This window comes from Carassius carassius, chromosome 12 (assembly GCF_963082965.1).
Source record: "Carassius carassius chromosome 12, fCarCar2.1, whole genome shotgun sequence".
Taxonomy (NCBI): domain Eukaryota; kingdom Metazoa; phylum Chordata; class Actinopteri; order Cypriniformes; family Cyprinidae; genus Carassius; species Carassius carassius.
In genome coordinates, this window is record NC_081766.1 from 30,550,998 (window position 1) to 30,566,981 (window position 15,984).

Below are 15,984 nucleotides of genomic sequence, written 5' to 3' on the forward strand. Positions count from 1 at the left end.
CCAGAGCACCATACAGACTTCATTAAAGAATTTGCTGATTTTATATATGAGTTAGTGCTGGCTGCAGATAAAGTTTTAATTGTTTTTTTTTTTTTTTTAATATCCATGTTGATATTAAAAAGATGCATTGGGATAAGCATTCATAGACATTTTGAACTCTATTGGGACCTCTGCAATGTTCCTGTTCCAAGTGAAACGGGTATTTTCCCAGTGTTATCCTATCCTACTGAGTGGGTAGTGCCATTGTAGCAGGAGCTGGTCTTCTTGAGGTAAGCTCTGGTCTGCGCCAAAAAGTAGGGGCACTGGTGGCTTCCGCAGGTCACTGGAAGGGGCAGTAGCTATGTCCCTTTGGTAGGGATCCCAATTAATCAGTCATCTGACGTTATGTTGAGAGTGACCGAAAGGGAACGTCTTGGTTACGAATGGTGACCCTCATACCCTAAAGGAGGGAACGTAGACCTCATATTTTCATAGCTCTGGACCACCTCATAGCAGCCGGCCTTTCCGGCTCGGCTCCTCAGTGAAAACATGAATATGCGCTGCACCAGCTGCCTACTTATACTCACGTTGTGATCAGCGACAGCTGGATGCAATAATCACATGCCAATGTCCATTGGCTAGTTTAGTTTACACTCTAAGAAGATTCTTTAAGATCTCTCTAAGATCTCTCTAAGCGAGGTCCCAATTCATCGGTCATCTGACGTGACGTCACTGTTCCTTCCTTCAGGGAACGAGGGTTACATTTGTAACTGAGATGTTATTTTTCTTCTCCCATTGGCAGATAGTTTTTCATTTTAAACAGAAACTCACTTTATTTTGATACATTCTGATACAAAGCAAAACTTTATATCTTCGGTCATTATGCTTCTCAAGTACATGTATCTTGATAAAGGATATTTGTAATGGAAAACAAGACAAAAAAACTAAGTCTGAAAAAGATTTTTTGCAGTGCTGAATATTCCTTTAGCAGAGTAAACCGTGTTTATCATTATTTTCAAGTCAACTCTAACGACTTCATTCTATTTAATTTACTTTAATCACTCAATAGTTCATGTCTAATATTCCATTCTTGTTTTCTTTTCTAGCAATATAGTATACTGACTGTTGGTTGTGCGTCAGCAGGTGCTCATGTATGCTAATAGTGTATGTACATGTGTGTTAAGCCACTTGCTGTCTGACCCTGCATGTGTTTCTGCTACAGGCGGCCAGCAGGACTTCCAGACCATCTGGAGCTTTCTGTGAAGCACCTCTGTTTGACAAGAGCATTACCCTAATCCTGCCCGGAGATGGGAAAGGCCAGATAAAGTCTCAACAGTATATAGTAGAAACACTCACACAAATACATGTGTGGGAATTGCTTGAAAACATGTTCAGCACACATTTGAGCCAAAATAATAAAAGGAAATGTAAACGGTGTAACAATTTATATAACATTATTTTTAAGATAACGCCTTATGGGGACAGTGACTCGCTGACGCACTGAAGGAGAAAAACTCTTAAGAAACAAAGATATTATTTATATCAACTTAAACTAAATATTCACAGTATTATCAAATACTTTGTAGTTTAAACTTTTTTACTTTACAATCATGAAAATGAGTTGTTTTTGTGCTTGACTTATTAAAGTGCATATTATTGGTCCTAAAGTCCATTTCCCATAAGCAAAACATGTTTTACTTTTTGGTGAACTATGGCCTGGACATGTTCTTGATCTTGGTTTTGCGAGACTCTTCTTATGAAATTCAAATATAACGGCAATTAAATATTACTATCTAGTTTAAAGAACAATTTTTAGTAATTTTGAAAGTAATTGACAGTACAAAAATAAAACTAAATACTACTACATATAATGATAAAACTTGTCTAAAAAATATAAAAAATAAAACATCTGTTGACTAATGATCAAGTTATTAATAATTCACTACAGGGGTCAAGCAACAGTTTGTAGTAATAAAATTACTGACTAGTAGAACTAATTACTGTAGATATTTTTAATCCTAAAAAAATATTTACTAATGCATAAAAACTTGATGAGACTTTAGTGCTCCTTAGCTGGAGTCGTACAAAAATATTTGGTCACATTTTAGTGAGGGGACCAGTTCTTACGATTAACTAACAATTAACTATGACATTTGCATCAATAAACTTCAAATTTGCTGCTTATTAATAGTTAGTTAGTAGTAATGTTGGATTAAGGGATCTAAAATAAGGCATTAACATGTGTTTTATAAGTGCTAATAAACAGCCAATATGCTTGTAATATGCATGCTATATATGCAAATGGAATTTAACCTGAAAACCATTCAAATATCAAATAGATTTGGATCATAGTTTTACAAACCAATACAACAAACACAAAGAGGGCACCTTGTCTCCGCATTTCAGAAGTCCTCCACACACCAAAACAAAACAAAAAATCACAGACTTTAAAGAAATTAATTCCATATGGTTCATCAATCTGCCGTCAGAGATGCAGCTGAGCTGAAAAAAAGGCAAATGTTTGATTGTTTTTCTCTATGTAGATGCAATCATTTCAGCAGCCAAAATGAAAAATGAAAAGATGTCTTAAAGCAGACTTTTTTAACATATGAGAGGATTATGTGTCCTGCATCATGCTCTGTACAGATCCACATTCTGCACATCTATGCATTCAAATGTAAACTATGTATTAAAATGTAAAGAGAAAATGAAGATTTGGATATGATTGGGGCTCCGATAGTGCCATGTTATCAAATGCATTACATCTAAATCATCCTATAGACCAATGAAAAAAAAAAAAGCCTGGCTGCTATGGTCAAAGCTGATTTTTATGGATTATGTGGCAGGAAAATTTACATTTTTTAATTTGCTGTAAAAAAAAATGTATAAACTCACATTAACTGATATAATGTTATAATATCAACATTCTAAAGTACTAAATTCTGTTTTGTACCTTTTAATATACTGACAACCACCAAAAAACACAGGTGAAAATGAGAAAGTCTCATGATGAATTAAAGCTCGTCACAAGCAGCTTTTCCACAAGCTGAGGAGGTAAATACTAATATGTATGCAGTGTCATGCACACAAATACAAAACAACACCACACAACTATAAAATAATGCGAAAACATTAGTTTAACATCGTAAGATGGTACATAAAACTTGTACTAAAATATAGATAAATGCTAAAAAAAGGAAAAAAACTAAGAAAACAGATATTTAAATGAAAACCCATCAAATGTGAAGTGTCACAAAATGGGAACATTTGGAAAAAAATTCGTAAAATATATTTATTTACATATAATTTATAAAAATAAATTGTCCATTTGTGATATATATATATATATATATATATATATATATATATATATATACACACACACAAACACACACACACACACACACACACACACACTGGCCACTTTATTAGGTACACCTTGCTAGTACCGGGTTGGACCCACTTTTGCCTTCAGAACTGCCTTAATTCTTCATGGCATAGATTCAACAAGGTATTGGAAACATTCCTCAGATTTTGGTCCACTTTAACATGATAGCATCACGCAGTTGCTACATCCATGATGCAAATCTCCTGTTCCACCATATCCCAAGGCTGCTCTAATGGATTGAGATCTGGTGACTGTGGAGGCCATTTGAGTAAAGTGAACTCATTGTCATGTTCAAGAAACCAGTCTGAGATGATTTGAGCTTTGTGACATGTTGCATTATCCTGCTGGAAATAGCTATCAGAAGATGGGTGAACTGTAGTCATAAAGGAATGGACATGGTCAGCAACAATACTCAGGTAGGCTGTGGCGTTTAAACAATGCTCAGTTGGTACTAAGGGTCCCAAAGTGTGCCAAGAAAACATCCCCCACACCATTACATCACCATCACCAGCCTGAACCATTGAGGCAAGGCAGGATGGATCCATGCTTTCATGCTCTTTACGCCAAGTTCTGACCTTCCATCTGAATGTACCATCAGGTGTGCCTTAGGCTGGCCACAATAAAAGGCCACACTAAAATGTGCAATTTTATCATACAGCACAATGCCACAGATGTTGCAAGTTTTGAGGGAGCGTGCAATTGGGATGCTGACTGAATGAATTTCCACCAGAGCTGTTGCCCTTGAACTGAATGTTCATCTCTCTACCATAAGCCGTCTTCAAAGGAGTTTCAGAGAATTTGGCAGTGCATCCAACTGGACTCACAACCGCAGACCACGTGTAACCACACCAGCCCAGGACCTCCACATCCAGCATCTTCACCTCCAAGATCATCTGAGACCAGCCACTCGGACAGCTGCTGCAACAATCGGTTTGCTTAACCAAAGAATTTCTGCACAAACTGTCAAAAACAGTCTCAGGGAAGCTCATCTGTATGCTCATCATCCTCATCGGGGTCTCGACCTGACTGCAGTTTGTCATCATAAATGACTTGAGTGGGCAAATGTTCACATTTGATGGCGTCTGGCACTTTGGAGAGGTGTTCTCTTCACAGATGAATCCCGGTTTTCACTGTACAGGGCAGATGGCAGACAGCGTGTGTGGCATCATGTGGGTGAGCGGTTTGCTGATGTCAATGTTGCGGATAGAGTGGCCCATGGTGGTGGTGGGTTTATGGTATGGGCATGCATATGTTATGGACAACGAACACAGGTGCATTCTATTGCTGGCATTTTGAATGCATAGAGATACCGTGACGAGATCCTGAGGCCCATTGTTGTGCCATTCATCCACGACCATCACCTCATGTTGCAGCATGATAATGCATGGCCCCATGTTGCAAGGATTTGTACACAATTCCTGAGAACTGAATACAACCCAGTTCTTTCATGGCCAGCATACTCACCAGACATGTCACCCATTGAGCATGTTTGGGATGCTCTGGATCGGCATATACGACCGCGTGTTCCAGTTCCAGCCAATGTCCAGCAACTTCGCACAGCCATTGAAGAGGAGTGGAGCAACATTTCACATGCCACAATCAACAACCTGATCAACTCTATGTGAAGGAGATGTGTTGCACTGCGTGAGGCAAATGGTGCTCACACCAGATACTGACTGGATTTCGGACGCAACCCACCTCCCCCCAGACCCCTAATACAGTAAAACTGCACATTTTAGAGTGGCCTTTTATTGTGGTCAGCCTAAGGCACACTTGTGCAATAATCATGCTGTCTAATCAGCATCTTGATATGTCACACTTGTGAGGTGGATGGGTTATCTCGACAAAGTGGTGAGAGAAGTGCTCACCAACACAGATTTAGACAGATTTGTGAACAATATTTCAGAGAAATATGCCTTTTGTGTACATAGAAGCTCATGAAAAATGGGGGCAAAATCTATCTATCTATCTATCTATCTATCTATCTATCTATCTATCTATATATCTATCTATCTATCTATCTATCTATCTATCTATCTATCTATCTATCTATCTATCTATCTATCTATCTGTCTGTCTGTCTGTCTGTCTGTCTGTCTGTCTGTCTATCTATCTAATATAATTTACATGAATCAATCATTAAAAATCTAGGCTATTCCATTCATATTTGAATTTAGACAAAATATAGTATACTGTAATATTGGAAATGTATTCTCTTGCCCCTGATATTCATTTTGAAATATATTTTGGTATTTGATTGAATTTTACTTCATTGTTACAACTTATATTAAACATATATATTATATAATTATATAATATAATTATATATATAATTTTTTTTAATGGCTAGAAAAAAATATATTTCTGCTGTATGGTTTTTCACTTCCAAAAACTGTAAATCCAACTGTATCTAAAATTACATGAATTGTCATGTTAGATTTACTGTAATAATTTCTTTCAGTGTAAACTAGATTCAGAATAAAGTGCATGCCATAATCTCATGGAATTCCATATAGGTGACCTTTTAAAACTGTTCTGCGTCAGTATGGCTGCGTGTCTGCTCGGCCATTGGTTAAAGATCAGCATTGTACTGAAATACACACAGGGATAAGAAAGTGCCTTTGATTGTGGTGGGTGCATTCATCAGATAATCTGGTTTCTCTTGATAAGAGAGCCACTACTTTTGGAAATGTGAATTTCTGACTTCCTAATTCAGTTTACCGCTTGCTACTACAGTACAAGCACTAACATTTAGGTCAACACAGGCCTAAATGTTTTATATTTAGTCACTGGATGTTATATTTGGAAGCACTACTTTGGTGTCTGACGAGATATCTACTGTGCATATTTGATCCTTAGCTTCCTCAGATTAGAGGTAATTAACCACCCTGACCCTGCGTAATGACTTCCTAGTGTGTGTGTTTGTGTTTGCTGGGCATCTGGAACACTGACCCAGGAAGAAGTGTGTGTGTGGAGTGACTATCAACTTCCTTTTAAAACACTGCTGCATCATAGGAGGCAAGTAGCACATCCAGCATGTGATCATTGGTGTGGATAATTTTATTCAATCTTTGTGGTTGTAAATTATAGATCTTTCACAAGCTGCATGGCTGTTAAATCCTTAACCAATACTAGCAGTTCACCAAATTTCATGTTTTAGAGGGTTAGTTCAGAAAACATTAATATTCTGTAATAATTTACTCAATCTCTGTTTTGTTTTGTTTTGTTTTTTTTTTGTGCAGAATTTCTGAACTGCTCTTTTCTTCCTCATTTATTAGAGATATTAGAGATTGGAGAAAAGAGTTAGACAACCATAAAAGTAGTCCACGTGACTAATTCTAAGACTTCTGAAGCCAAGCGATAACTTTGTTTAAGAATATGTATACAAAAATTTATAATTTATCAATTATTTAAGAAGCAATGATTTTACTGACATCTGGGGGTACCATGTTTGAAAGGATAATAATTGTAATTTTACTCTGTTGTTTGCATTAATATATCATAAGTATTTAAAAGACGTGAATACAGTGCACAAGTCACTTTATGGTTTTAACATTATTTTTGCCGGTTGCCAATAAAAAAATCACCATGAGCTTTCATGGATGAAAATACATAAAAATACATTCTAAAAAATATTATTTTGTGTTCCACAAAAGAAAGAAAATAATTTGAAGGACAGCATTTCTAAAGCTTAAACAGCAGAGCATGGCACTAGCAATGCCAAGATCATGTGTTCAGTTCCCAAGGAATGCATTAACTGATAAAATGCGAATGCAATGTACTTGTGTCACTTTGCATAAATGTAAACATATATAGAGTGTGATGTGCTATTTTCATACAAATGCATATTGAAAAAAATGATCATAAGTGTTAGTAAAGATTGCTGGCGATTTAATTCAGCATCCAAATTAATATCTATCAGGTGCTCTAATTAACGACAAACCTGTTCGTGACATTCATTGTAATGGATTTGTTGTAAGTCTGTTAAAATTTGTATTGGTTAAATTTATCATGTTCCACAACTGCAGGTGCCTGATTAAGCATATTAAATGTTAAAAAGAATGGCTTTCAAATATAATGTTAAATGACTATAATTGCCATTTTTATCCTCAGAAATATTCTATTTAAAATAAGTATCTGTACTGGTATGGCAATATTGGCTTTGATGGTATTTGGTAAATGTGGTTTTGAAAAAGCAATAAGTAACTGATGACAAAAGTAATAGCCCTTATAAACTCTCTCTTTCTTAAAACAAACTCGGGAATATCTACACTTAATAACAGAAAGCATACATTTGTTTGTAAGTATTTCATGTTTTCTCTCATTGTAGCAGATTCATAGTGGTTCAGATTCAGTGTAAGTTATTAAGATTCTCACAAACAGGGATCTCAAGGATGAGTAAACGTTGTCCCCTCTTACCTGGAAACCACTAGAGGCAGGATGAGCATCTTCAACATCCGCATCAGCAACTCGCCCGGGAACTGGAAGTACTTCACCTCCTTCAGGAGAAACAGAACCAACAGCATATAAATACAGTACCTTTAGCTGTTTGTTATTAAAGCTAAAGAAATAACAAAACACATCTGTGGCAGGGGAGGTGTGGTTTAGCGAGGTCTGCGACGGGAGAGAGAGTGAGGAGATCAGCGGTGGTAAGTGAGTTAAGTGAGAGACAAGTGACACCTGCTTCTCATTGCAGTGATTGGCGTGGGGAAGCAGTATTTAAGCCAGCTGGGAACCAGAGACAAGGGAGAGACCTGAGGACTCGTGGGAGGAAACGACCGACAGAAAGCGAGAGCCTGAAAGTATCAATGTTATGATTTATGCGCATGTGGCGCGACTTTGTTTTCCGTTCTTGGATTCAGTGTAATAAAGTTCCCACGAGCCTCAGTACGCCGACCCTGGTCTCCTTCCTTCTCTGCCATACGAACTTTATCACACTGGTGCCGAAACCCGGGAAGGAAGGAGAACGACGCCGCCATGCAAACCCCCGTCAGGATAATCGGGAACGCCGTTTGCGGAGCTCATTACATCGCTCGCGGGCCTGCATCAGGAACAACATCAAGCCCTGCTGGAGCTGCGAGCCGACCACGAACATCGGTTTCAGGCAATGATGCAGGTCCAGCGGGAGGACCGCGAGCTGTTCCGGAGCATGCTGGACCGGGAGGTTCGGACGAGGTCGGCCTCCCCCAGTTCCAGCCCTGCTGCCCACATGCCTCTTACGAAGATGGGGCCAACAGATGATCCGGAAGCGTTCCTCGATTTGTTTGAGAGGACGGCCGAGGCGTGTGGGTGGCCGGAGGACAGCTGGCCGGTCCGGATAATTCCGCTGCTGTCAGGGGAGGCCCAGAAGGCTGCTCAACAACTGCCCGTCCAGAACCTCCTGGTATATGCAGACTTAAAAAGAGCAGTGCTCCAAAGGGTCGGCCTCAGCCCCGAGCAGCACCGTCAACTCTTCCGGGCGCTAGAACTGACCGAAGCGGGCCGGCCCTTTGTCTTAGCCCAGCAGCTCCGGGACTCCTGCCGCAAATGGCTGTTGGCCGGAGGAAGCGACGCCGAGACCATTATCAACACCGTGGTGCTGGAGCAGTTCATCTCACGACTCCCGAAGAGGACTGCTAAGTGGGTCCAGTGCCACTGGCCGGCGTCGCTGGATCTGGCCATCCAACTGGCGGAGGATCAGCTGGCGGCATTTTCCGGGGTCGGCGAACCCCTTCCATCTGTCTCTCTCTCTCTCTCTTCCCCCCCCCCTCTCTCTCCTCTTCCTCCAAAGCCTGTCCCTTTACCCAGGTCTCGGTACACGGGGCCACCGAGGGCCGCACCCCGTTGGAGAGCAGGGACGGAGCCGGCCGCCATGTCACGGGGTCCGGCCAGGGGAATGGGGCCGCCGCACGGGGAGGGACTGGCTGAGCTACCAGCTGCTTCCCCACGTCAATCACCTGACCCACTTCCAACCACTAGGGTGGCGGGGAGGCCTGGGCCGGCCATCTGGCGTTGCGGGGATCCGGGCCATTTCGTGGACCGGTGCCCGGTTATGGAGGTGGGGACGTGGGTCCGGATCCCGGACGACCCGCAGGCTGCCCCCGATCAAGCCGGGTTGTACCAAATACCCGTGAGTATTAAGGGGGGTACCTATCAGGCTTTGGTGGATTCAGGTTGTAACCAGACCTCCATCCATCAAAGCCTGATACAATCCGGGGCATTGGATACGGGCCGCGTGGTTAAGGTGAGGTGTGTGCACGGGGATATAGTGGAATACCCCATAAAAACCATAGGCATCAAATTTAGGGGACAAAAGCATTATGTGGAGGTGGCCGTTAGTCCGCGCCTCCGGCATCCACTAATCTTGGGTACCAATTGGCCAGCTTTTGAACAATTATTGGGGTGTTTAACAGTGGATGCCTCTGGGAAAAAGAGAGGCCCGGTTGGCGGGGCGTGCGCTCAGGTGGGAGAATCTGTACCCGGACCCAGTGGGGAAGCTTCAGGGGAACCGAGCGAGTTGGCGAGGCTAAACCTTTCCAGTCGCGATGACTTTCCCCTGGAGCAGTCCCAGGATGAGACCCTTAAATATGCATTCGAGCAGGTCCGTTCCATCGATGGGCAGGTCCTCCATCCTGACCGCGCGCTCTCTTATCCGTATTTTGCCGTTATTAAGGACCGGTTGTATCGAGTGACCCATGACGCTCAGACAAAGGAAGATACGGCCCAATTATTAGTACCTAAGAGCCGTCGGGAAATGCTTTTCCAGGCGGCACATTGCAATCCAATGGCGGGGCATTTAGGTATGACAGCCACGCTAAATTGTCTAATGACCCGATTTTTTTGGCCGGGCATTCACGAGAACGGCAGATGGTGCGCGTCGTGTCGGGAATGTCAGTTGGTGAACCCACCGGCCACCCCAAAAGCGCCGTTGCGCCCTCTACCTCTAGTGCAGGTCCCCTTCGAACGAATTGGTATGGACCTCATCGGGCCATTAGAACGATCCGCACGGGGACATCGTTTTGCGTTAGTCATAGTGGATTATGCAACACGATATCACGAAGCAGTGGCGCTCTGCAATATCTCGGCGAAGAGTGTGGCGGACGCCCTGTTTCGTTTAATCTCCCGCGTGGGAATCCCAAAAGAGATTCTCACGGACCAAGGCACCGCGTTTATGTCACGCACGTTACGCGAATTATACGAATTATTGGGCATTAAAGCGGTACGGACCAGCGTCTATCACCCACAAACAGACGGACTGGTCGAACGATTTAATCGCACTTTGAAAACAATGATTCGTAAATTCGTACAAGAAGACGCAAAAAATTGGGATAGATGGCTAGAGCCCCTCTTATTCGTTGTGCGTGAGGTCCCCCAAGCCTCCACGGGGTTTTCCCCCTTCGAGCTTCTTTACGGACGCCAGCCCCGCGGGGTGCTGGACGTCCTGAAAGAAACTTGGGAGGACGGACATTCGGATAACAAAAATGAAATTCAGTATGTCATGGACCTGAGAGCAAAACTCCATACACTGGGGCGGCTCTCAATGGAGAATTTGCTTCAGGCCCAGGGCAGACAAAGCCAGCTGTATAACAGGGGAACTAAGCTCCGAGAATTTGCACCGGGAGATAAAGTGCTCGTATTACTGCCAACCTCCAGCTCCAAATTATTATATTAGTGGCAAGGACCCTTTGAGGTCACACAGCGAATAGGCGATCTCAATTATGAAGTAGTACGAACAGACAGAGGCGACTCCAGGCAAATTTACCACCTCAACCTCCTTAAAAAATGGAGCGAAGAGGAGTCAGTGTTGCTAGCGACGGCAGTGAGCAGAGAGGAGGATCTCGGGCCAGAGGCGATCATTAAAGAAAAATCCCTCGCCCTGGCCCCGGGAGGGCATCACGCAGCTCACTGACATTGGACAGTTACAGTCCGAATTTGCAGACGTGTTTTCGCCTCTACCTGGTCGTACTAATCTGATTCAGCACCATATTGAGACAGAGCCGGACGTGGTGGTTCGCAGCCGGCCATATAGATTACCTGAACACAAGAAAAAGGTGGTTCAGACAGAATTAGAGGCGATGCTGGGGTTAGGAGTAATCGAGGAGTCCCACAGTAATTGGGCGAGCCCGATTGTTTTGGTCCCTAAAACGGACGGCTCGGTGCGATTTTGTGTGGACTATCGCAGGGTGAACGCAGTGTCAAAATTTGATGCTTATCCAATGCCACGGATTGACGAGTTGCTCGATCGGTTAGGTACGGCTCGCTTTTATTCGACATTGGACTTGACAAAAGGATATTGGCAGATCCCCTTATCTCCCATGTCTAGAGAAAAAACAGCCTTCACCACGCCGTTTGGTTTACACCAATTTGTGATGCTTCCGTTCGGCTGGTTCGGGGCCCCCGCTACGTTCCAGCGTCTCATGGATCGAGTGCTGCGCCCGCATGCTGCATATGCCGCCGCCTACCTGGATGATATTATCATTTATAGTGGCGACTGGCGGCGGCATATGGAGCATGTGAGGGCTGTCCTCGAGGCGCTGAGACGGGCGGGGCTAACGGCCAACCCGAAGAAGTGCGCGGTTGGGCGGGTGGAGGTAAGGTATCTGGGCTTCCACTCGGGTCATGGGCAAGTGCGTCCCCAAATTGACAAGACGGCAGCAATTGCGACTTGCCCCAGACCCAAGACCAAAAAGTAGGTGAGGCAGTTCCTGGGGCTGGCGGGATATTATAGGAGATTTATTCCTGGTTATTCGGACCTCACTAGCCCCCTGACTGACCTCACTAAAAAGGAGGTACCAGATACGGTTCAATGGACGGAGCGGTGCCAACAGGCCTTTACCCGAGTTAAGGCTGCCCTGTGTGGTGGACCGCTCCTGCACTCTCCTAACTTTTCTCTCCCCTTTTTGTTGCAGACTGACGCGTCGGACAGGGGGCTGGGCGCGGTCCTGTCCCAGGAGGTGGGTGGGGGAGGATCGCCCGGTGCTGTACATTAGCCGGAAGCTCTCTAAGAGAGAGGCTAAGTACAGCACCATAGAAAAGGAGTGTTTGGCCATCAGGTGGGCGGTCCTCACCCTTCGTTACTACCTCCTGGGCCGGGAGTTCTCCCTCTGCTCGGACCACGCGCCCCTCCAGTGGCTCCACCGCATGAAGGATACCAACGCGCGAATCACCCGTTGGTATCTAGCTTTACAGCCATTTAAGTTCAAGGTGATTCACAGGCCGGGGGCGCAGATGGCTGTGGCCGACTTCCTCTCCAGGAATGGGGGGGGGGGCTGCAGGCCGGATGGCTCCCCAGCCTGAGTCGGGCGGTGGGGGTATGTGGCAGGGGAGGTGTGGTTTAGCGAGGTCTGCGACGGAAGAGAGAGTGAGGAGATCAGCGGTGGTAAGTGAGTTAAGTGGGAGACAAGTGACACCTGCTTCTCATTGCAGTGATTGGCGTGGGGAAGCAGTATTTAAGCCAGCTGGGAACCAGAGACAAGGGAGAGACCTGAGGACTCGTGGGAGGAAACGACCGACAGAAAGAGAGTGCCTGAAAGTATCAATGTTATGATTTATGCGCATGTGGCGCGACTTTGTTTTCCGTTCTTGGATTCAGTGTAATAAAGTTCCCACGAGCCTCAGTACGCCGACCCTGGTCTCCTTCCTTCTCTGCCATACGAACTTTATCACAACATCTTTCACAAAGATCAATCTATATTCAATTTATACAGTGAGGACTTTGCAGTATTATTTTACACATAATTACTGTTAGACCTGTTATTTTTATTTTATTTTTGCCGAGGTACTGAAGAAGTACTTAAAGTGTGCTTTAAGTAGTAAATGGAAAGCAACTTTTTTCTTTCTTTCTTGTTGATACAAAAAAATGATCTGATCTGTGTCTCAAAATTTGCACTAAAATCCAAACCGTGAGTTCTGTGAGCACTAATTATCAATGTAAAACATATAGAAATGTCTCTTTTAAACAACTTTCTGTGGATCATGTGGACTTATTTTGTTGATAAGTCACAATCTATAATATGCTTAATTTACATAAAAACAGGTGTTTTATTTTAAACAGGATGACAGTGGCTGTTTAATGACTTTTGATAATACAGTCCTTTCAATTTCATTATTAGTTCATAAAAAAAAAACTGTTCTACTATAATCCAAATTGTCCAATATCATCATGTCTCTTCAGTTTAAGATAGCACTACATACAAATACTGCAGCCCAAGAGTGTTGCTGAAAAAGAGCCTTTAAGCAAGAGAAAGACTTACTGAAGACCATACTGTGTTTGAAGGGAGCTGAGAGACATGGTGCTGGTGTTAATGCGCTTATAAGCCTGCATTAAGGAGGGGGCAGGGACACGTGAAGCTCAGATCAGGGCCACTGTCCAAGTAGCATCATGATCAGTGCTGATAAATGGCTTCTTGCTAATGCTAACATAAAAACATCTGCCACTGGCATCCCTGACTCGGGTCATGTAAAGTCTGTAAAGCTGCCATGTGGCGTAATCTGAACGAACAGGGATGCCAGAGCTCGTTGGTAAATATTAATATCTGACTGAAAATATAGTGACAAACTTCAACTCAATTAAGTAATCAATTTTCAATATTGATTATCAACTGATCACATGTGTCATTTTTGTCTATTAACAGAGTCTGAACAAGTTCATGCAATTAATTATTATTATTATCGTGGATGATTTATGCAGTTAAGCAGTCACTCATCTCCGCATCTAACCAGCAGCACTGTTGTACATCTGAATTTTGACCAGAATAATCTGGATGTGGACAAGACTTAAAGCTCATAGATAAAATTATTAACAAACTAAACAAGCGTAAGGCAACATTTTTTTTTCATTTTTTTTTTTTATTAATATCTTCTATACCTGACTATAATAATACATAATAAACAAACAAACAAACAAACACTTTGGACCGACTTTAAAACAAAACTCTAAATCCAAATGTATTAGCTTTTATTTTTTAAATATATATTTTTAAACAATTTTAATAGTGCATTATGTCAATAATAATACTACCTATCTCCAACTGCTATCTACCTATCTCACTTCAGCTAATTAATCCTTGCCAATAACTAATGTCAGATGAAAGGAAAGTTGAGACACTGCAGGAAAGATGGAAACAATAACTATTATTGGTTCAGGAGGTGCAGGAAATCAAAACTAACCTGCTCAGAGAGGTGTTTGGAGCGCAAAAAGAAGCCCAGCAAGCATCCAATAACCACGGCCAATACTGACAAGATGAGGAGGCCGTTCTGTTTGCACACATTTTTAATGCGGCTCCACACCGCACCCAACGCCATGGTGAGACGTCCACGTCTGCTGCTGGCTCAATCAGCCATATGTTTAAACACCCTGACCTGAGAGCAAAGATGTCCCGAGGGGGCAAAAAGAAACAGACATGCAGAGAATGAAGAAGTAAATTAGGAAGGTAGTAATGGTGGTAATGAAGGTCCCTCCAAGAAAAAGCATTTGTCAATCCACTGTTGGTCACTACTAAATCCCATCACCCTTTCCATTTACTAACACACTGCCATTCTCTCTCTCTCTCAGTCTCTCTTCGTTCTGCCCCATCACACCCCCTTACCCTGTACTTCAGCTTGGCCAATAGGGGGCTCTGGGACAGCTGGCAGTTTTGTCTCAGAAGTTAATACCAGCGATCCTATTAGAGCCGCACTGCATAAAGCAGATCTGAAGATCTCTGAACAATTGGAAAGGGGATGTTTCATGTACGTGTATTAAAAAAAAAAAAAGATGAAGGAAGTGACATGAGTCAATGTAGATGTTACACAGCAGGGGGTTTAGACAGAGTTTGCAAATGTGGACAAAGGTTGTGGTGGCTCTATCAGTGGCTGCAGGTACTGTATGTGTTTGACAGTGGGATTCTGCACCCTCCAGTGGATGATGGGAAACAGTGTCTAAGCCCATATACACTATAAAGGTACAAGAGCTGTCACTGTGGTGCGCTTTCAAAAGTACATTTTAGGTACTAATATGTACACTTTAGGTAATAATTTGTACCTTTAAGCAGTGTTGGGAACGTTAATGTAATTAGTTATAGTTACTCACTACTTGTTCCAAAAAGTTACTGAGTTAGTAACTGAATTACTCTATAATAAAAGTAACTCGTTACCAGGGAAAGTAACTATTTGCGTTTCTGTAAAAAAAAAAAAAAAGTTGCTATATGTCAAAGAATTTTTTTTTTAGCAGTTTTCACAGGTAGTTTAAATAAGTAGAACAGACAGGTGTTCGTACATAACTTTCGAGATTTATTGCACGTCAACAGACAGCAAGAGTTTTATCCTGCACTCTTTGTAAGAAAAGTGTTTTTGGCCACTAGCTTTGTAGATGCGTGTGTCACACATTACATGCACGTTCTTGCCTTTGACTACAATGAATTTGAAGTAGTGCTTATATCTCCACCTTGAAAATGCCAACTTTTCATCGCCATTTCTCCTGCTGCTGCGAATCTCTGTGTAGATGTTGCGTGTGTGTGACTGTGTGTGTTTGGCGCCGCTGGCGCGTGTGTGTAAAAACACTGGCTCTGATTGGCTACCATGAAACAAATGCCTCTGCCTTAGCCAATCATAATCGCTTATCTCGTTATTAACCCACCTGCTCACTCGCTGTGTGAGCC

General features: G+C 42.7%; 1 protein-coding gene across 1 annotated transcript in view; it reads right to left on the reverse strand.

The window, feature by feature from the left end:
- The window catches only part of LOC132155210 (excitatory amino acid transporter 5-like), a 31,118-nt gene extending 16,224 nt beyond the window's left edge, over positions 1-14,894 (reverse strand). The window contains exons 1-2 of the mRNA XM_059564073.1: positions 14,516-14,894; positions 7,787-7,866 (exon numbers count right to left, since the gene is read on the reverse strand). Of these exons, the coding sequence (XP_059420056.1) occupies positions 7,787-7,866; positions 14,516-14,650 (215 nt within the window). The 5' untranslated portion in view covers positions 14,651-14,894. The remainder of the gene's footprint in view (positions 1-7,786; positions 7,867-14,515) is intronic.
- Positions 14,895-15,984: the final 1,090 nt, after the last annotated feature.